The sequence below is a fragment of the Carcharodon carcharias genome, chromosome 7 (assembly GCF_017639515.1).
Source record: "Carcharodon carcharias isolate sCarCar2 chromosome 7, sCarCar2.pri, whole genome shotgun sequence".
NCBI lineage: Eukaryota > Metazoa > Chordata > Chondrichthyes > Lamniformes > Lamnidae > Carcharodon > Carcharodon carcharias.
In genome coordinates, this window is record NC_054473.1 from 189779336 (window position 1) to 189801598 (window position 22263).

The following is a 22263-nucleotide window of genomic DNA, read 5'->3' on the forward strand; positions in this document are numbered from 1 at the left end:
ATGAAGCACATTTCACTCCTTTATCTCATTGCTGCACACAGTCACAGGTTAGCGGAGAAAGAGACCCGGATGGTATCACAACAGATAACCAATTCAGAATGCATTCTGCTCTTCCACTCACATTATGAAAACTCCCAGTCCATCTCTTTAGTGCATTACTTCTGTATCTTGTGCCTACTATGCAATCGGGGTAGGTTAGCATCACTGCCAACTGTGTTCTCTCTGAGATTTATCTTTAATCTGGCGGCTGTGGCTTCAGCCATTTCAACTCTGCAATTTCCTCCCTAAACCTCTTTGCCTCTTCCTCTCTCTTCTCCTTTAAGATGCTCCTTTGGAACTTCAAACCTCCACCAATGGCGAAGTTTTGGATCACCTGTCCTAACACCTCCTCCTTTAGCTCAATAGCTGCTTTTGCATCATGTGGAGGACCTTGCTAGAGGCCCAGTATCAAATACAAGTAGCCAATCTTAGCCAGGCAACAGGCAGGGGGATTGAAACCAATCAGTTTTTTGGATTAATGAATTAATCTCCAGGAGCACAAAGGGAAGGGGGTTATGTTATGTTGTAGTTGTATAAAAGTCTGGTTCAAGCCCATTTCGGGTATGGTATTCAGTTCTGGGCACCACACCTCAGGAATGATCTCCTGGCCTTGAAGGGAGTGCAGCACAGATTCACCAGAATGATCCTAACACAAGAAGGGTTAAATTATGAAAACAGATTGTACAGACTAAAGTTGTGCACCTTCAAATATTGAAGATTAAGGGGAAATCTAATTAAGGTGTCTAAGATGGTTAAATTAGCTGGTGGGGTAGGAAGGTAATTTTTTTTCCTCTGTTGGCCAAGTCCAGAATGAGGGGGAAAATCTTAAAAATTAGAGCTGGACCATTAGGATGATGTCAAGATGCACCTCTTCACACAAAGGGTAGTGGAAATCTGGAAGTGTATTACGCCCCCTGAAAAAACCTGTTGAGGCTGGGGGTTAATTAAAAATTTCAAGATTCAGATTGACAAACGTGTCTGTGGTATGGGTAATGGAATCAAGATAATGGAAGTTTGGATACAGATGAGGAATGATCTAACTAAATGGCAGAATAGTTTGAGAAGTTGAATGGTCTCCACCTTCTCTTACGTTCCCATTACACAGCAGTGCACTTCAGAAAGGTATTTCATTGGCAATAAGGTGCTTTTGGGGGTCCTGCAGTTATGAAAGGTGCTACAACAGGAGAATGGGAGATGAGAATTTTTTTAAAAACAGCGAGTACTGATGATCTGGAACGCACTGACTTAAAGGACAGGGCAAGCAGATCCAATAGTAACTTTCAAAAAGGAATTGGATAAATACCTGAAGGGGTAAAACTGTGCAGGCCCATGGGGAGGTGGGACTCATGAAACAACTCTTTCAATCAGCTGACACAGGTACAATGGGCTGAATGGCCTCCTTCTATGCTGTACGATTCTATAATGGCAAAGCTTATTTCTCTCAGTAATAATTAACCATGCCTCCCACAGAAAAACAGAACTGTATCTGAGTGCTCAGGCCTATTTCAGTCAAGGGTTGTTGGCACTGTAACCTCCCGGGGGCTGAAACTAACCCTGAATAACTCCCAGCCTCAAATCAACAAACCAACAAACCTACAGCAAGCTGAGTTGTAAAAAATGTGTTGATGAAAGCATTTAAATACCACAGGGTGTATTCATGTTACAACACAGCAAAACAAGACATAAAGGCAGGCAACACCAGCTCAGTCAACAAGTAGCTTTCATCCCTCAGCTCCAGCAATCAGAGCACATTTGTGGACTATCCAGACTTCCCATACAGGCAATCCCAAAATCCCAGGCACATAGCCACCAATCAGGAGCAAAACGTAATCACATCAGCACCAGAAATATTCACATGCGAAATTACCAATTAGGAGGAATAGGCCACTTGGCCCCTCGAGCCTGCTCCGCCATTCAATAAGATCATGGTAACCTCAACTCCACATTCCTGCCTACCCCTGATAACATTTCACCCCCTTGCTTATCAAGAATCTATCCACCTCTGCCTTAAAAATATTCTAAGACTCTACTTCCACCCCCTGTTCAGGAAGATAGTTCCAAAGACTCACGAGCATCAGAGAAAAAAATTTCTCATCTGTTATAAATGGGCTATCCCTTATTTTTAAACCGTGACCCCTAGTTCTAGATTCTCCCACAAGGGGAAACACCCTCTCCACATTCACCCTGTCAATATCCCTCAGGAGCTTAAAGTTTCAATCAAGTCGCCTTACTCTTCCAAATTCAAGTGGATACAAGCCTAGTCTGTTCAACCTTTCCCTGTTAGACATCCCGTTCATTCCTGGTATTAGTTTAGTAAACCTTCTCTGAACTGCTCCCAACACATTTACGTCCTTCCTTAAATAAGGAGACCAATGCTGTACACAGTACTCCAGACGTGGTCTCACTAGTGCTCTGTATAACTGAAGCATAACCTCCCTACTTTCATATTTAACTCCCCTCACAATAAATGATAACATTTTGCAGATCGAGTATCCTTATCCAAAATCCTTGGGACCAATTGTGTTTCAGATTTCAGATATCACATATAGGACTAGGCCCACTTACATTACAATAGCCTAAGCCTAGGCTAACTATAATCTAAAAATTAGTAAAAGGGTTAGAAGAACAAGATGTATCACTGAACAACAAATACAGGGTACCTGGAAATAAGTTCCCACCTGTGGCATCATCTGCAATTCTGCTTGTAAGAGAGGGTTCACAAGGTAAACAGTGCAGACAAAAATCACAAGGTAAACAGTGCAGACAAAAAACTAGACATCCCAGGCTAAAGGTCGGGTGCAGTGAGGTTCACATTGGTTCGGGTCACAGACTTTCTGCACTGAACATCGATGAGGTTCAGAAAAGGTGTGGTTTTTGAATGTAATTGGTTTTTGGATTTATGGATAAAGGATGAAACTCACTTTCCTAATTATTTGCTATACCTGCATAAAAGGCTTTCACAATTCATGCAGTAGGACACCCAGATCCCTCTGCATCTCAGAGTTCTGCAATCTCTCACCATTTAGGTAATGTGCTTTATTTTTCCTGCCAAAATGGCCAATTTCACATTTTTCCATATTATACATATGACAAGATGGATGTGGAAAGGCAGCTACCTCTTGTGGGCGAATTCAGAACTAGAGGGCACTTTATTAAAATTAGCCATTGCCCTTTTAGGACAGAGACTAGGAGAATTGGTTTCTCTCAGAGGGTTGTGAAACTTTGGAATTCTGCTTCAGAATGAAGTGGAAGCAGGTTCATTGAATATTTTTAAGGTGGCAGTAGATAGGTTCTTGCTAGGCAAGGAAATCAAAGGTTATCTGGGGTAGATGGGATTGTGGAATTCAAAACATGAACAGATCAGCCATGATCTTATTGAATGGCGGAGCAGTCTCGAGGGATTGAATGGTCTACTCCTGTTCCTATTTCATTTGTTCATACACTCCATTTGCCAGTCTTTGCCCACTCGCTTAACCTATTGATATCCCTTTGCAGCCTCCTTATGTCTTCTTCACAACTTACTTCCTTACCTATCTTTGACTCATCAGCAAATTTAGCAACCATAATTCTGCCTCTTCATCTAAGTAATTGATATAAATTGTAAAAAATTGAGGCCCCAGCACTGAACTCCGTGGGAACCCACTCGTGACATCTTGCCAACAAGAAAAAGACCCATTAATGCCTACTGTTTCCTGTGAGCTAGCCAATCTTCTTTATGTGCCACTCATAATTCCATTTTTTGCACAATTACTTCAGCACTTTGAATTAATTTAACATTTCTGTTAGGTTTCAACATATCTAAATATAGCTCAAAGCAGTTTCTGCCTGTCACACCTTTAACTTTCAATCCAATAACTCTTAAATCAGACAGATGGCAGAAGGAACTTAGATTTATGCAGTGTCCTTCAGTGTTAGCCCCCAGCGCTGACCCTCCGGCAGCGCTGCGCCACCCCCCATCCCCCCTCACTGTTGACCCTCCAACAGTGCGGTGCCCCCATTGCCGCTGACCCTCTGACAGCACGGTGCCCCCTCGCCGCTGACCCTCTGACAGGGCAGTGCCCCCTCGCCGCTGACCCTCTGACAGCACAGTGCCCCCTCGCCGCTAACCCTCTGACAGTGCGGTGCCCCCACTGCCGCTGACCCTCTGACAGCGCGGTGCCCCCTCGCCGCTGACCCTCTGACAGTGCGGTGCCCCCATTGCCACTGACCCTCTGACAGTGCGGTGCCCCCATTGCCACTGACCCTCTGACAGCACGGTGCCCCCCCTCGCCGCTGACCCTCCGACAGCGCGGCGCCCCCCTCACCACTGACCCTCCGACAGCGCGGCGCCCCCCTCACCACTGACCCTCCGACAGCGCGGCGCCCCCCTCACCACTGACCCTCCGACAGCGCGACGCCCCCCTCACCGCTGACCCTCCGACAGCGCGGTGCCCCCCTCGCCGCTGACCCTCTGACAGCGCGGCGCCCCCCCTCACCACTGACCCTCCGACAGCGCGGTGCCCCCTTCGCCACTGACCCTCTGACAGCGCGGCGCCCCCTCACCACTGACCCTCCGACAGCGCAGTGCCCCCCTCGCCGCTGACCCTCTGACAGCGCAGTGCCCCCCTCGCTGCTGACCCTCTAACAGTGCGATGCCCCCTCGCCACTAACCCTCCAACATTGCCACGTTCCCTCAGTCTCATCGTCAGCTATCCGTACTCAGGGTCAAATGTTTGTCATGGGTCTTCACATAAATGGAAAGGCTGATTTTCAACCCACAGATCACTGGGCATACGGGGTAGGACGTCCCACAAGGCAGTGGGATCATCCTGCAGGATTACCTTCCTTTTCTTTCCTTCTCTGCTGTCGCTCTACCTCATCATTAAGTCATTGTGACTCAAGCCTGATCCAGCTTTGGGGGAAGATGGTGGCATAGTGATAATGTCTTTGGATTAGTAATCCTGAGGCCCGGGGCTCTGGGAACACATTCAAATCCCCCCACGGCAGCTACTAGAGCTTGCATTCAAATAATAAACGCTGGAATATAAAGCTGGTCTCAATAATGGTGACAGCGTAACTATCATCGATTGTCATAAAAACCAATTAGGTTCACTCATGTCCTTTCGGGAAGGAAATCTGCTACCCTTATCTTGTCTGGCCTACATGTGACTCCAGACCTACAGTCATATGGTGGACTCATAACTGTCCTCTGAAATGGTCTAGCAAGCCACTCAGTTCAAGTCCAATTAGGGAAAGACAACAAATGCTGGCCTTGCCAATGACGGCCACATCCCATGAAAGAATAAACAAAGTAGTCATTTGGTAGTACAGAACTTGAGTATTGCTGAAAAAAAAAACACCTTTTTTGTCAAAGCTTTTTGTCTTGCACTCATCAGGACAATTCACAAGAATACCAAATCTAATGGGAATAATAATTTATACAATATGACAAGAGAGTGCTGATTGGTTGGCAAGTGGACTCTGATTAGCAGAGGCGTTGCCATGGAGAATGCACTGGTTGATGGTGATTGACAGTTGACTGCCATGCATAGTTGTGAAATTTTAACCAGGCAGCTTGGCTCTGATTGGTCAAGGCATTGCCCTGAGGAATGAACCAGTGAATGGCTGTCACTTCTTTTATTTAGCTGAAACAGGTGCAATGTGTGTACATTTTCTTTCTGTCTGCAAAGAACAGGGCCCTGTGTATTATTATATGTAGCTTCCAGTACAGGCAAATGTGCCACATTGTGAGCCTGATTAACAATCTTAAATTGATTGTCAGCGTAATTCTTAGCACACTGAGGATTATTTAGCAAATGTTGTCCAATCGTGGAAACATATCCAATGTTGGACACTGTGTTTTGAGAACACGGTCTGGTTGGGTACGGTCTGTACCGTGCCCGTTGTGAACAGCGGCTGGGACATGCTTTTGATATGATCTGCCAGTCTTTGGGACATATAGCCTACATACCAGGCATCGCACCAGCGCTGAAATTCATATACCACATCACTCATTTGTGTGATAGGCAGAACGTCTTTTTGGCTTGATGTCAGCATCCTGTTAGTGGCAAATACCACTTGTGTTGCTACTGCATAGTAGCAGTGTGAGACAGCTAGCTTCACCTGTTGCTCAAATTTTTGAGCTATTTTGCCTTCCAGGATAATCTGAGGTAGACTGGGCACTCTTCAGGAACAAAAATGGCAACCGTAGGCCCATTCATGAGTTTGTGCAATATACAGCTAGGAATGATCTGCAGTTAGCCATTTTCTCGCAGGTTGGCTTTGACAAGCCGTTTATCAGCATCAACAGGAGCTGCTAAGGGAGATACTTTCTGGTCATCAGGTACAGTGTCCAATCCATTGAAGGTGATTTTGCAAGAGTTTTGCTTGAATGCTTGTGGAGCTGGCTTCAAGTAGGACATTAGCCTTTGTACACAGCCCTCCATTGAATCCGGAGGATGTGGCGGAGGCATTGCTGATGCAATTTCTCTAGCGCTCTTGTGTCACTGATACACAGTCGAGGTCTCGTTGCAGTGTGGGAGTATGGCGACAACAACTACTCTGTGCACTAGGACTTTTGTCGACTTGCAGAGAGACTTTGTCACCAAACACTCGCTGCCATATTCTGGAGAAGGCCAGGCTTGCGCAGCTGATCCAGTGTTGGATCTCCCCATCATTTGCAGCCTTTTGTGAGGTGGCTGTCAAGCTAAGAGAAGTGCTCAACATAATCACTGCATGAGCGTCACAGCGCCAGAGTACAATCTGACCACCTGTAACTCAGGCACACTAACTGCAAGCCAATGTTTGCTTTAAACATCAACAATAGTTCATTTTTAATATAGAACGGTATTTGCCATCTGTCAGATGCATGCATGCAGATGGACAGACAGACTCGAGTAGGCATGCAGGCAGGCAAGGCACACACAGGCAGACACTGTGAACTCAATGGTGTAGCCACAGTTATTCACTACCAAAATCATCCTTGCAGACTTTGCAGTGCCTTTCAGTATGGCTGGCTGAAGTGTGACATGAGCATTGTGAGCATACAGACGGTGTCTCACAACAATCCAACTTCACACTCTAATCTCATACAGCTCAAACACAGTTGGAGCAACAACACAGATAAAGGTGGGAAACAGAGGTACAGTGCCCACACAATGTACAACAAACAACACAGAGAATGACAGAAGACAGGTAAGGATTCATAGGAACATCAGACATGAATATATGGGAGCAGGAGGAGGCCACTGGGTCTCTCAAGCCAGTTCTGCCACTCAATGAGATCATGGCCTAACTGTGGCCTAATTCCACAAACTCACCGTCCTCCCCTATCCCTTAATGCCTTTAGCCAAAAAAATATCTACCAATCTCTGACTTAAAATTAATAATTGATCCAGCATCAATTGCCATTTGTGGAACAGAGCTGAATCTCTACTTCTCTATGCATAGAAGGGTTTCCTAATTTCGCTCTGATTTCACTCTCATTCCTAATTTTTTAGACTCTGCCTCCTCATCCAAGACTCCCCACCCATGTTCTCCTTAATAGTGTAAAAACTTTAATCAAATCAACCTGTAATCTTCTAAACTCCAGGGAATACAACCCGAGTTCGTGTGATTGCTCCCCAGAGCTCACCCCTTGAATCCAGGTTTCATTCCAGAAAATTTCAAAATTTGCAGACAGCATGAAACTCAATAGCATTGTGAATTCTGAGGACGACAGTGTTAAACTTCAAAAGGACACAGGTAGGTTGGAAGAGTGGGCGGACAAGTGGCTGATGGAATTTAATGCAAAGAAGAGTGACGTGATTCATTTTGGTAGGAAGAACACAAGACAATATAAAATAAAGGGTACAATTCTAAAGGGGGTGCAGGAGCTGAGGGACCTGGGTGTGTATGTGCAAAAATCATTGAAGATGGCAGGACAGGTTGAAAAAACGGTTAAAAAGGTATACAGTATCTTGGACTTTATTAATAGGGGCATAGAGTACAAGGGTAAGGAGGTTATGTTAAACTTGTATAAAACTTGGTTCAGCCTCAACTGCAGAATTGTGTCCAGTTCTGGGCACCACACTTTAGGAAGGATGTGAAGGTATTAGAGAGGGTGCAGTAAAGATTCACGAGAATGGTTCCAGGAATGAGGAACTTCAGTTGCGTGACAAATTAAAGATGCTGAGGTTACTGTCCTCCTTCAAAAAGGTCGAAAGTAGATTTGATAGATGTGTTCAAAACCATGAGGGGTCCAGACGGAGTAATGGGAGAAACTGTTCCCATTGGTGGAAAGATTGAGAACAGATTGAAGGTGATTGGCAAAAGAAGCAAGAGCAACATGAGGAAAAACTTTTCTATGCAGCAAGTGGTTAGGATCTGGAATGGACTCAATCCAGATATGCAAAAAGAGAACAGAGTCATTATCCGAAAAGGAAGAACGTGAGGGGTTACAGTGAAATGGTGGGGGAGTGGCATTAGGTAAACGGCTGTTGCAGAGAGCCAGCACAGACCAGATGGGCCAAATGGCCCCAAGCTGTGCTGTAACTATTCTGTGATTCTATGAAATCTATGCTGCACTCCAAGGCCAATATATCCTTCCTAAGGGGTGGTGCCCAGCACTGCTCACAGTGATTCCAGATGGGGTCTAACCAGGGCTTTGTATAACTGAAGCGTGTCTTCTACACCCTTGTATTCTAATCCTCTAGATGTAATGACCAGCATTCCATTTGGCTTTCTGATTATTTTCTGTACCTGTTCATGACATTTTAATGATCTGTGTACCTGGATCCCCCAAGTCTCTTTCGACCTTCACTGTTTCTAGCTTTTCACCATTTAGGAAGCCCCCTATTCTATCTTTTAGATCTAAAGTGGATAACTTGACATTTTCCTACACTGAAATAGATTGGAATTTTACACTTCCATCTACAATATCACAACGCTGCCTTTGCGTCCTTGGCAAATTTGATGTGGCTTTCTAGCCAAGAGTGATTAATGATACAATGAATAGTTGAGGCCTCAGCACAGAGCCCGGTGGGACCCCACTTATCACATCCTGCCAATGAGGGTATCTGCCCTTTCCCCCTACTCTGTCTCCTGCCGCTCAGCCACTTTCCTAACCTGGTCAATAATTTGCCTTCAATTCCATGAGCTTCTACTTTAATTAAGTCTCTTATCAGGAACGACCTTATTAAAAAATGAGAGCAATTTAGTCAGGTATGAGAAGCTGTTTACAAATGTGTTATGGAGCATCATCGACCTGACACATTGGGCTGAATCTTTTGGCTGACGTGCAGGTGGCGGAGTCCACACGCCAGCGCATAAAACATCACGCGCTGATATCAGCGCACGGCATCGCAATATTTCGGTCAGCGGGCACGCACCCGCCATTAATTAAAGGCCTTGTTAAGACATAACTCTTCAATCAACCAGGATTTTGAGGGGCCCGAGCGAATTTCGGAAAGTGATTTTTTTACAAACCTCATCCAGTGGCGGGATGAGGTTTGACATCGAGATTAAAAATGTGAGATAAAGTTTTTGTGTATTTCATTAACATGTCTCATCTTGTGTGACATTTTCACGAGGGGGACGTTAATGATTTTTTAATTTTTCTATTTTTCATGTTTCACAGCCTTTCAGCGATCTCCCTGAGACAGCATTTATTCACAGGGAGACGTGCGCATGCGTGAAAGAGCACACTCTGACAGCTGGGGAATCCCCCCACCCAGGGAGCACATAGCGCTTCCCATCGGGCCTTAATTGGCCCAACCACTTAAATTGGCGGCGGGGCCCATTTCGGCAGCGGCGATCGGCTGCCCGCCCACCGCCAAGTCAGTCGGACCCGCCTGCCCATCAAGGGCAAAATTCTGCCCATTAACTCTGTTTCTCTCTCCACGGATGCTGCCTGACCTGCAGAGTGTTTCCAGCATTTTCTGGTTTTATATCAGATTTCCAGTATCCGCAGTGCTTTGCTTGTATGACCCGGTTTGGTAATGTTACAGGGCAGTTTAAAACATCAAACCAGCTTAATACAGAGAGCTCTCAAGAACAAACCCACATCCACTGTTGTCACAAAGGATTGCAAACCAACTACCCGCTTATTTTACATTTGCTACCTCCTGTTTCTATTCAACTTCTGTTTGGATTTAATCATATTTGGATTCAGTTCATTTTAATTTTACAACAGGTGGCTAGGATTTAATTTGCAGAATTCAGTTAAATTTTCAGCAGGAGCTGGGTCATTTACTGAGTGTCCTGGTCTGAGGTTCTCAGTCGCTGCTGGGTCAGGGATGCAGGGATTACTGCCCACCGAAGCCGGTGTACAGGCGAGATTTCTGCCCTCTCACCGCTGCCCGGGGGCAGGATTCCCACTCTCTCTCTCACCGCTGACCAGGGGCAGGATTCCCACTCTCTCTCTCACCGCTGCCCAGGGGCAGGATTCCCGCTCTCTCTCTCACCGCTGACCAGGGGCGGGATTCCCGCTCTCTCTCTCCACTGCCCAGGACCAGGGGCGGGATTCCCGCTCTCTCTCTCTCACCGCTGACCAGGGGCGGGATTCCCGCTCTCTCTCTCACCACTGACCAGGGGCGGGATTCCCACTCTCTCTCTCACCGCTGACCAGGGGCAGGATTCCCACTCTCTCTCTCACCGCTGACCAGGGGCAGGATTCCCACTCTCTCTCTCACCGCTGACCAGGGGCAGGATTCCCACACTCTCTCTCACCGCTGACCAGGGGCGGGATTCCCGCTCTCTCTCTCACCGCTGACCAGGACCAGGGGCGGGATTCCCGCTCTCTCTCTCACCGCTGACCAGGGGCGGGATTCCCGCTCTCTCTCTCACCGCTGACCAGGGGCGGGATTCCTGCTCTCTCTCTCACCGCTGACCAGGGGCGGGATTCCCGCTCTCTCTCTCACCGATGACCAGGGGCGGGATTCCCGCTCTCTCTACTGCCCAGGACCAGGGGCGGGATTCCCGCTCTCTCTCTCTCACCGCTGACCAGGACCAGGGGCAGGATTCCCACTCTCTCTCTCACCGCTGACCAGGGGCAGGATTCCCGCTCTCTCTCTCACCGCTGACCAGGGGCAGGATTCCCGCTCTCTCTCTCACCGCTGACCAGGGGCGGGATTCCCGCTCTCTCTCTCTCTGCTGACCAGGGGCGGGATTCCCGCTCTCTATCTCACCGCTGACCAGGGGCGGGATTCCCACTCTCTCCACTGCCCAGGACCAGGGGCGGGATTCCCGCTCTCTCTCTCTCACCGCTGCCCAGGACCAGGGGCGGGATTCCCGCTCTCTCTCTCACCGCTGATCAGGGGCGGGATTCCCGCTCTCTCCACTGCCCAGGAACAGGGGCGGGATTCCCGCTCTCTCTCTCTCACCGCTGCCCAGGACCAGGGGCGGGATTCCCGCTCTCTCTCTCACCGCTGACCAGGGGCGGGATTCCCGCTCTCTCTCTCACCGCTGACCAGGGGCGGGATTCCCGCTCTCTCTCTCTCACCGCTGACCAGGGGCGGGATTCCCGCTCTCTCCACTGCCCAGGACCAGGGGCGGGATTCCCGCTCTCTCTCTCTCACCGCTGACCAGGAGCAGGATTCCCGCTCTCTCTCTCACCGCTGCCCAGGACCAGGGGCGGGATTCCCGCTCTCTCTCTCACCGCTGACCAGGGGCAGGATTCCCACTCTCTCTCTCACCGCTGACCAGGGGCAGGATTCCCACTCTCTCTCTCACCGCTAACCAGGGGCGGGATTCCCGCTCTCTCTCTCTCACCGCTGACCAGGGGCGGGATTCCCGCTCTCTCTCTCACCGCTGCCCAGGACCAGGGGCGGGATTCCCGCTCTCTCTCTCACCGCTGACCAGGGGCGGGATTCCCGCTCTCTCTCTCACCGCTGACCAGGGGCGGGATTCCCGCTCTCTCTCTCTCACCGCTGACCAGGGGCGGGATTCCCGCTCTCTCCACTGCCCAGGACCAGGGGCGGGATTCCCGCTCTCTCTCTCTCACCGCTGACCAGGGGCAGGATTCCCGCTCTCTCTCTCACCGCTGCCCAGGACCAGGGGCGGGATTCCCGCTCTCTCTCTCACCGCTGACCAGGGGCGGGATTCCCACTCTCTCTCTCACCGCTGACCAGGGGCAGGATTCCCACTCTCTCTCTCACCGCTGACCAGGGGCAGGATTCCCACTCTCTCTCTCACCGCTGACCAGGGGCGGGATTCCCGCTCTCTCTCTCACCGCTGACCAGGACCAGGGGCGGGATTCCCGCTCTCTCTCTCACCGCTGACCAGGGGCGGGATTCCCGCTCTCTCTCTCACCGCTGACCAGGGGCGGGATTCCCGCTCTCTCTCTCTCACCGCTGACCAGGGGCGGGATTCCCGCTCTCTCTCTCACCGCTGCCCAGGACCAGGGGCGGGATTCCCGCTCTCTCTCTCACCGCTGTCCAGGGGCGGGATTCCCGCTCTCTCTCTCACCGCTGACCAGGGGCGGGATTCCCGCTCTCTCTCTCTCACCGCTGACCAGGGGCGGGATTCCCGCTCTCTCCACTGCCCAGGACCAGGGGCGGGATTCCCGCTCTCTCTCTCTCACCGCTGACCAGGGGCAGGATTCCCGCTCTCTCTCTCACCGCTGCCCAGGACCAGGGGCGGGATTCCCGCTCTCTCTCTCACCGCTGACCAGGGGCGGGATTCCCACTCTCTCTCTCACCGCTGACCAGGGGCAGGATTCCCACTCTCTCTCTCACCGCTGACCAGGGGCAGGATTCCCACTCTCTCTCTCACCGCTGACCAGGGGCGGGATTCCCGCTCTCTCTCTCACCGCTGACCAGGACCAGGGGCGGGATTCCCGCTCTCTCTCTCACCGCTGACCAGGGGCGGGATTCCCGCTCTCTCTCTCACCGCTGACCAGGGGCGGGATTCCCGCTCTCTCTCTCTCACCGCTGACCAGGGGCGGGATTCCCGCTCTCTCTCTCACCGCTGACCAGGGGCGGGATTCCCGCTCTCTCCACTGCCCAGGACCAGGGGCGGGATTCCCGCTCTCTCTCTCTCACCGCTGACCAGGGGCAGGATTCCCGCTCTCTCTCTCACCGCTGACCAGGGGCGGGATTCCCGCTCTCTCTCTCTCACCGCTGACCAGGGGCGGGATTCCCGCTCTCTCTCTCACCGCTGCCCAGGACCAGGGGCGGGATTCCCGCTCTCTCTCTCACCGCTGCCCAGGACCAGGGGCGGGATTCCCGCTCTCTCTCTCTCACCGCTGACCAGGGGCGGGATTCCCGCTCTCTCTCTCACCGCTGCCCAGGACCAGGGGCGGGATTCCCGCTCTCTCTCTCTCACCGCTGCCCAGGACCAGGGGCGGGATTCCCGCTCTCTCTCTCTCACCGCTGACCAGGGGCGGGATTCCCGCTCTCTCTCTCTCACCGCTGCCCAGGACCAGGGGCGGGATTCCCGCTCTCTCTCTCTCACCGCTGCCCAGGACCAGGGGCGGGATTCCCGCTCTCTCTCTCACACCGCTGCCCAGGACCAGGGGCGGGATTCCCGCTCTCTCTCTCTCACCGCTGACCAGGGGCGGGATTCCCGCTCTCTCTCTCTCACCGCTGACCAGGGGCGGGATTCCCGCTCTCTCTCTCTCACCGCTGCCCAGGACCAGGGGCGGGATTCCCGCTCTCTCTCTCTCACCGCTGACCAGGGGCGGGATTCCCGCTCTCTCTCTCTCTCACCGCTGCCCAGGACCAGGGGCGGGATTCCCGCTCTCTCTCTCACCGCTGACCAGGGGCGGGATTCCCGCTCTCTCTCTCTCACCGCTGACCAGGGGCGGGATCCCCGCTCTCTCTCTCACCGCTGACCAGGGGCGGGATTCCCGCTCTCTCTCTCACCGCTGACCAGGACCAGGGGCGGGATTCCCGCTCTCTCTCTCACCGCTGCCCAGGACCAGGGGCGGGATTCCCGCTCTCTCTCTCACCGCTGCCCAGGACCAGGGGCGGGATTCCCGCTCTCTCTCTCTCACCGCTGACCAGGGGCGGGATTCCCGCTCTCTCTCTCACCGCTGCCCAGGACCAGGGGCGGGATTCCCGCTCTCTCTCTCTCACCGCTGCCCAGGACCAGGGGCGGGATTCCCGCTCTCTCTCTCTCACCGCTGCCCAGGACCAGGGGCGGGATTCCCGCTCTCTCTCTCTCACCGCTGCCCAGGACCAGGGGCGGGATTCCCGCTCTCTCTCTCTCACCGCTGACCAGGGGCGGGATTCCCGCTCTCTCTCTCTCTCACCGCTGCCCAGGACCAGGGGCGGGATTCCCGCTCTCTCTCTCTCACCGCTGCCCAGGACCAGGGGCGGGATTCTCGCTCTCTCTCTCTCACCGCTGACCAGGGGCGGGATTCCCGCTCTCTCTCTCTCACCGCTGACCAGGGGCGGGATTCCCGCTCTCTCTCTCTCACCGCTGACCAGGGGCGGGATTCCCGCTCTCTCTCTCTCACCGCTGCCCAGGACCAGGGGCGGGATTCCCGCTCTCTCTCTCTCACCGCTGACCAGGGGCGGGATTCCCGCTCTCTCTCTCTCACCGCTGCCCAGGACCAGGGGCGGGATTCCCGCTCTCTCTCTCTCACCGCTGACCAGGGGCGGGATTCCCGCTCTCTCTCTCTCACCGCTGACCAGGGGCGGGATTCCCGCTCTCTATCTCACCGCTGACCAGGGGCGGGATTCCCGCTCTCTCTCTCACCGCTGACCAGGGGCGGGATTCCCGCTCTCTCTCTCTCACCGCTGACCAGGACCAGGGGCGGGATTCCCGCTCTCTCTCTCACCGCTGCCCAGGACCAGGGGCGGGATTCCCGCTCTCTCTCTCACCGCTGCCCAGGACCAGGGGCGGGATTCCCGCTCTCTCTCTCTCACCGCTGCCCAGGACCAGGGGCGGGATTCCCGCTCTCTCTCTCTCACCGCTGCCCAGGACCAGGGGCGGGATTCCCGCTCTCTCTCTCTCACCGCTGACCAGGGGCGGGATTCCCGCTCTCTCTCTCTCACCGCTGACCAGGGGCGGGATTCCCGCTCTCTCTCTCTCACCGCTGACCAGGGGCGGGATTCCCGCTCTCTCTCTCTCACCGCTGACCAGGGGCGGGATTCCCGCTCTCTCTCTCACCGCTGACCAGGGGCGGGATTCCCGCTCTCTCTCTCACCGCTGACCAGGGGCGGGATTCCCGCTCTCTCTCTCTCACCGCTGACCAGGACCAGGGGCGGGATTCCCGCTCTCTCTCTCACCGCTGCCCAGGACCAGGGGCGGGATTCCCGCTCTCTCTCTCTCACCGCTGCAAAGGACCAAAGGCGGGATTCCCGCTTTCTCTCTCTCTCACCGCTGACCAGGGGCGGGATTCCCGCTCTCTCTCTCACCGCTGACCAGGGGCGGGATTCCCGCTCTCTCTCTCTCACCGCTGCAAAGGACCAGGGGCGGGATTCCCGCTCTTTCTCTCTCTCACCGCTGACCAGGGGCGGGATTCCCGCTCTCTCTCTCTCTCACCGCTGACCAGGGGCGGGATTTCCGCTCTCTCTCTCTCACCGCTGACCAGGGGCGGGATTCCCGCTCTCTCTCTCTCACCGCTGACCAGGGGCGGGATTTCCGCTCTCTCTCTCTCACCGCTGACCAGGGGCGGGATTCCCGCTCTCTTTCTCACCGCTGCCCAGGACCAGGGGCGGGATTCCCGCTCTCTCTCTCACCGCTGCAAAGGACCAGGGGCGGGATTCCCGCTCTCTCTCTCTCTCACCGCTGACCAGGGGCGGGATTCCCGCTCTCTCTCTCTCACCGCTGCCCAGGACCAGGGGCGGGATTCCCGCTCTCTCTCTCTCACCGCTGCCCAGGACCAGGGGCGGGATTCCCGCTCTCTCTCTCTCACCGCTGACCAGGACCAGGGGCGGGATTCCCGCTCTCTCTCTCTCACCGCTGACCAGGGGCGGGATTCCCGCTCTCTCTCTCTCACCGCTGACCAGGGGCGGGATTCCCGCTCTCTCTCTCTCACCGCTGACCAGGACCAGGGGCGGGATTCCCGCTCTCTCTCTCTCACCGCTGACCAGGGGCGGGATTCCCGCTCTCTCTCTCACCGCTGCCCAGGACCAGGGGCGGGATTCCCGCTCTCTCTCTCTCACCGCTGACCAGGGGCGGGATTCCCGCTCTCTCTCTCTCACCGCTGACCAGGACCAGGGGCGGGATTCCCGCTCTCTCTCACCGCTGACCAGGGGCGGGATTCCCGCTCTCTCTCTCTCACCGCTGCCCAGGACCAGGGGCGGGATTCCCGCTCTCTCTCTCTCACCGCTGTCCAGGGGCGGGATTCCCGCTCTCTCTCTCACCGCTGACCAGGGGCGGGATTCCCGCTCTCTCTCTCTCACCGCTGACCAGGGGCGGGATTCCCGCTCTCTCCACTGCCCAGGACCAGGGGCGGGATTCCCGCTCTCTCTCTCTCACCGCTGACCAGGGGCGGGATTCCCGCTCTCTCTCTCTCACCGCTGACCAGGGGCGGGATTCCCGCTCTCTCTCTCTCACCGCTGACCAGGGGCGGGATTCCCGCTCTCTCTCTCTCACCGCTGACCAGGGGCGGGATTCCCGCTCTCTCTCTCTCACCGCTGACCAGGGGCGGGATTCCCGCTCTCTCTCTCACCGCTGACCAGGACCAGGGGCGGGATTCCCGCTCTCTCTCTCTCACCGCTGACCAGGGGCGGGATTCCCGCTCTCTCTCTCTCACCGCTGACCAGGGGCGGGATTCCCGCTCTCTCTCTCTCACCGCTGACCAGGGGCGGGATTCCCGCTCTCTCTCTCTCACCGCTGACCAGGGGCGGGATTCCCGCTCTCTCTCTCTCTCACCGCTGACCAGGGGCGGGATTCCCGCTCTCTCTCTCACCGCTGACCAGGGGCGGGATTCCCGCTCTCTCTCTCACCGCTGCCCAGGACCAGGGGCGGGATTCCCGCTCTCTCTCTCACCGCTGCCCAGGACCAGGGGCGGGATTCCCGCTCTCTCTCTCTCACCGCTGACCAGGGGCGGGATTCCCGCTCTCTCTCTCTCTCACCGCTGACCAGGGGCGGGATTCCCGCTCTCTCTCTCTCACCGCTGACCAGGGGCGGGATTCCCGCTCTCTCTCTCACCGCTGACCAGGACCAGGGGCGGGATTCCCGCTCTCTCTCTCTCACCGCTGACCAGGACCAGGGGCGGGATTCCCGCTCTCTCTCTCACCGCTGACCAGGACCAGGGGCGGGATTCCCGCTCTCTCTCTCTCACCGCTGACCAGGGGCGGGATTCCCGCTCTCTCTCTCTCACCGCTGACCAGGGGCGGGATTCCCGCTCTCTCTCTCACCGCTGCCCAGGACCAGGGGCGGGATTCCCGCTCTCTCTCTCTCACCGCTGTCCAGGGGCGGGATTCCCGCTCTCTCTCTCACCGCTGACCAGGGGCGGGATTCCCGCTCTCTCTCTCTCTCACCGCTGACCAGGGGCGGGATTCCCGCTCTCTCCACTGCCCAGGACCAGGGGCGGGATTCCCGCTCTCTCTCTCTCACCGCTGACCAGGGGCGGGATTCCCGCTCTCTCTCTCTCACCGCTGACCAGGGGCGGGATTCCCGCTCTCTCTCTCTCACCGCTGACCAGGGGCGGGATTCCCGCTCTCTCTCTCTCACCGCTGACCAGGGGCGGGATTCCCGCTCTCTCTCTCTCACCGCTGACCAGGGGCGGGATTCCCGCTCTCTCTCTCACCGCTGACCAGGACCAGGGGCGGGATTCCCGCTCTCTCTCTCTCACCGCTGACCAGGGGCGGGATTCCCGCTCTCTCTCTCTCACCGCTGACCAGGGGCGGGATTCCCGCTCTCTCTCTCTCACCGCTGACCAGGGGCGGGATTCCCGCTCTCTCTCTCTCACCGCTGACCAGGGGCGGGATTCCCGCTCTCTCTCTCTCTCACCGCTGACCAGGGGCGGGATTCCCGCTCTCTCTCTCACCGCTGACCAGGGGCGGGATTCCCGCTCTCTCTCTCACCGCTGCCCAGGACCAGGGGCGGGATTCCCGCTCTCTCTCTCACCGCTGCCCAGGACCAGGGGCGGGATTCCCGCTCTCTCTCTCACCGCTGACCAGGGGAGGGATTCCCGCTCTCTCTCTCACCGCTGACCAGGACCAGGGGCGGGATTCCCGCTCTCTCTCTCTCACCGCTGCCCAGGACCAGGGGCGGGATTCCCGCTCTCTCTCTCTCACCGCTGCCCAGGACCAGGGGCGGGATTCCCGCTCTCTCTCTCTCACCGCTGACCAGGGGCGGGATTCCCGCTCTCTCTCTCTCACCGCTGACCAGGGGCGGGATTCCCGCTCTCTCTCTCACCGCTGACCAGGACCAGGGGCGGGATTCCCGCTCTCTCTCTCTCACCGCTGACCAGGACCAGGGGCGGGATTCCCGCTCTCTCTCTCTCACCGCTGCCCAGGACCAGGGGCGGGATTCCCGCTCTCTCTCTCACCGCTGACCAGGACCAGGGGCGGGATTCCCGCTCTCTCTCTCACCGCTGCCCAGGACCAGGGGCGGGATTCCCGCTCTCTCTCTCTCACCGCTGACCAGGGGCGGGATTCCCGCTCTCTCTCTCACCGCTGCCCAGGACCAGGGGCGGGATTCCCGCTCTCTCTCTCTCACCGCTGCCCAGGACCAGGGGCGGGATTCCCGCTCTCTCTCTCTCACCGCTGACCAGGGGCGGGATTCCCGCTCTCTCTCTCTCACCGCTGCCCAGGACCAGGGGCGGGATTCCCGCTCTCTCTCTCTCACCGCTGCCCAGGACCAGGGGCGGGATTCCCGCTCTCTCTCTCTCACCGCTGCCCAGGACCAGGGGCGGGATTCCCGCTCTCTCTCTCTCACCGCTGACCAGGGGCGGGATTCCCGCTCTCTCTCTCTCACCGCTGACCAGGGGCGGGATTCCCGCTCTCTCTCTCTCACCGCTGCCCAGGACCAGGGGCGGGATTCCCGCTCTCTCTCTCTCACCGCTGACCAGGGGCGGGATTCCCGCTCTCTCTCTCTCTCACCGCTGCCCAGGACCAGGGGCGGGATTCCCGCTCTCTCTCTCACCGCTGACCAGGGGCGGGATTCCCGCTCTCTCTCTCTCACCGCTGACCAGGGGCGGGATCCCCGCTCTCTCTCTCACCGCTGACCAGGGGCGGGATTCCCGCTCTCTCTCTCACCGCTGACCAGGACCAGGGGCGGGATTCCCGCTCTCTCTCTCACCGCTGCCCAGGACCAGGGGCGGGATTCCCGCTCTCTCTCTCACCGCTGCCCAGGACCAGGGGCGGGATTCCCGCTCTCTCTCTCTCACCGCTGACCAGGGGCGGGATTCCCGCTCTCTCTCTCTCACCGCTGCCCAGGACCAGGGGCGGGATTCCCGCTCTCTCTCTCTCACCGCTGCCCAGGACCAGGGGCGGGATTCCCGCTCTCTCTCTCTCACCGCTGCCCAGGGGCGGGATTCCCGCTCTCTCTCTCTCACCGCTGCCCAGGACCAGGGGCGGGATTCCCGCTCTCTCTCTCTCACCGCTGCCCAGGGGCGGGATTCCCGCTCTCTCTCTCTCACCGCTGCCCAGGACCAGGGGCGGGATTCCCGCTCTCTCTCTCACCGCTGCCCAGGACCAGGGGCGGGATTCCCGCTCTCTCTCTCTCACCGCTGCCCAGGACCAGGGGCGGGATTCCCGCTCTCTCTCTCTCACCGCTGACCAGGACCAGGGGCGGGATTCCCGCTCTCTCTCTCTCACCGCTGCCCAGGGGCGGGATTCCCGCTCTCTCTCTCTCACCGCTGCCCAGGACCAGGGGCGGGATTCCCGCTCTCTCTCTCACCGCTGACCAGGGGCGGGATTCCCGCTCTCTCTCTCACCGCTGCCCAGGACCAGGGGCGGGATTCCCGCTCTCTCTCTCTCACCGCTGCCCAGGGGCGGGATTCCCGCTCTCTCTCTCTCACCGCTGCCCAGGACCAGGGGCGGGATTCCCGCTCTCTCTCTCACCGCTGACCAGGGGCGGGATTCCCGCTCTCTCTCTCACCGCTGCCCAGGACCAGGGGCGGGATTCCCGCTCTCTCTCTCTCACCGCTGCCCAGGACCAGGGGCGGGATTCCCGCTCTCTCTCTCACCGCTGACCAGGGGCGGGATTCCCGCTCTCTCTCTCACCGCTGCCCAGGACCAGGGGCGGGATTCCCGCTCTCTCTCTCTCACCGCTGCCCAGGACCAGGGGCGGGATTCCCGCTCTCTCTCTCTCACCGCTGCCCAGGGGCGGGATTCCCGCTCTCTCTCTCTCACCGCTGCCCAGGACCAGGGGCGGGATTCCCGCTCTCTCTCTCTCACCGCTGCCCAGGACCAGGGGCGGGATTCCCGCTCTCTCTCTCTCACCGCTGCCCAGGACCAGGGGCGGGATTCCCGCTCTCTCTCTCTCACCGCTGCCCAGGGGCGGGATTCCCGCTCTCTCTCTCTCACCGCTGCCCAGGACCAGGGGCGGGATTCCCGCTCTCTCTCTCACCGCTGACCAGGGGCGGGATTCCCGCTCTCTCTCTCACCGCTGCCCAGGACCAGGGGCGGGATTCCCGCTCTCTCTCTCTCACCGCTGCCCAGGACCAGGGGCGGGATTCCCGCTCTCTCTCTCACCGCTGCCCAGGACCAGGGGCGGGATTCCCGCTCTCTCTCTCTCACCGCTGCCCAGGACCAGGGGCGGGATTCCCGCTCTCTCTCTCTCACCGCTGACCAGGACCTGGGGCGGGATTCCCGCTCTCTCTCTCACCGCTGCCCAGGACCAGGGGCGGGATTCCCGCTCTCTCTCTCTCACCGCTGCCCAGGACCAGGGGCGGGATTCCCGCTCTCTCTCTCTCACCGCTGCCCAGGACCAGGGGCGGGATTCCCGCTCTCTCTCTCTCACCGCTGCCCAGGACCAGGGGCGGGATTCCCGCTCTCTCTCTCTCACCGCTGACCAGGACCAGGGGCGGGATTCCCGCTCTCTCTCTCACCGCTGCCCAGGACCAGGGGCGGGATTCCCGCTCTCTCTCTCTCACCGCTGCCCAGGACCAGGGGCGGGATTCCCGCTCTCTCTCTCACCGCTGCCCAGGACCAGGGGCGGGATTCCCGCTCTCTCTCTCTCACCGCTGCCCAGGGGCGGGATTCCCGCTCTCTCTCTCTCACCGCTGCCCAGGACCAGGGGCGGGATTCCCGCTCTCTCTCTCACCGCTGCCCAGGACCAGGGGCGGGATTCCCGCTCTCTCTCTCTCACCGCTGACCAGGGGCGGGATTCCCGCTCTCTCTCTCTCACCGCTGACCAGGGGCGGGATTCCCGCTCTCTCTCTCTCACCGCTGACCAGGGGCGGGATTCCCGCTCTCTCTCTCACCGCTGACCAGGGGCGGGATTCCCGCTCTCTCTCTCTCACCGCTGCCCAGGACCAGGGGCGGGATTCCCGCTCTCTCTCTCTCACCGCTGCCCAGGACCAGGGGCGGGATTCCCGCTCTCTCTCTCTCACCGCTGACCAGGACCAGGGGCGGGATTCCCGCTCTCTCTCTCACCGCTGCCCAGGACCAGGGGCGGGATTCCCGCTCTCTCTCTCTCACCGCTGCCCAGGACCAGGGGCGGGATTCCCGCTCTCTCTCTCTCACCGCTGCCCAGGACCAGGGGCGGGATTCCCGCTCTCTCTCTCTCACCGCTGCCCAGGACCAGGCCTCCCACGAGTCGGGCCTCCCGCCGCCGTCTCTCTGTCGCCGCCATCTTCACCGTGTCCGTCCCCTCACATCACCGCCGCGCTCTCCTTCCGGCCGCTGGGCCTCTCTGCACCTCATAGTCACGGAGGGGGTGGATTCCTCCGCCTCCGGGTGCGGACACTCCCCGCTTCGGTCTCAATTTAAAATCCGCCCCGGGTCCCGGAGTCTCTGCCCCAGACTCGCCGCTCTGACAGGAACATGGCGACAAACAAACCTGCGCACTGGCGACCGCCGGCTCCAAGCTCCGACTGCGCCGGCGCGCGGGCGACCGCCGGCTCCAAGCTCCGACTGCGCCGGCGCGCGGGCGACCGCCGGCTCCTTGCTCCGACTGCGCCTGCGCACAATTCTCCCTCCACCTGGACCCCTCCCTCTGGATTCTTACCTTCTCTCGATCTTTTCATTGAGAACTGTCGGCGCGACATTAGTCGTCTCAATTTCTCTGCTCCTCTCACCCATTCTAACCTGTCTCTCTCTGAACTTACTGCACTCCATTCTCTCAGGTCCAACCCTGACATTGTCATCAAACCCGCTGACAAGGGTGGTGCTGTTGTTGTCTGGCGCACTGACCTCTACC

The 22263-nt window shown here is 57.1% G+C and overlaps 1 protein-coding gene across 10 annotated transcripts in view; it reads right to left on the reverse strand.

Annotated features, from left to right (window-relative positions):
- The window catches only part of lrp3 (low density lipoprotein receptor-related protein 3), a 64305-nt gene extending 42381 nt beyond the window's left edge, over positions 1-21924 (reverse strand). For 2 of the 10 annotated variants that reach the window (XM_041192022.1, XM_041192024.1), the window contains exon 1: positions 12615-12625. Coding sequence is in view for 2 of the 10 variants with exons in the window: in XM_041192019.1 (XP_041047953.1) it covers positions 21588-21696 (109 nt within the window). In the remaining 8 variants the exon portion in view is untranslated. Of the gene's footprint in view, positions 1-11803; positions 11814-12035; positions 12047-12614; positions 12626-13193; positions 13223-14293; positions 14301-14867; positions 14876-21587 lie in introns of those variants that run through there. The other 8 variants (XM_041192019.1, XM_041192020.1, XM_041192021.1 and 5 more) reach the window with 8 other exon arrangements.
- Positions 21925-22263: the final 339 nt, after the last annotated feature.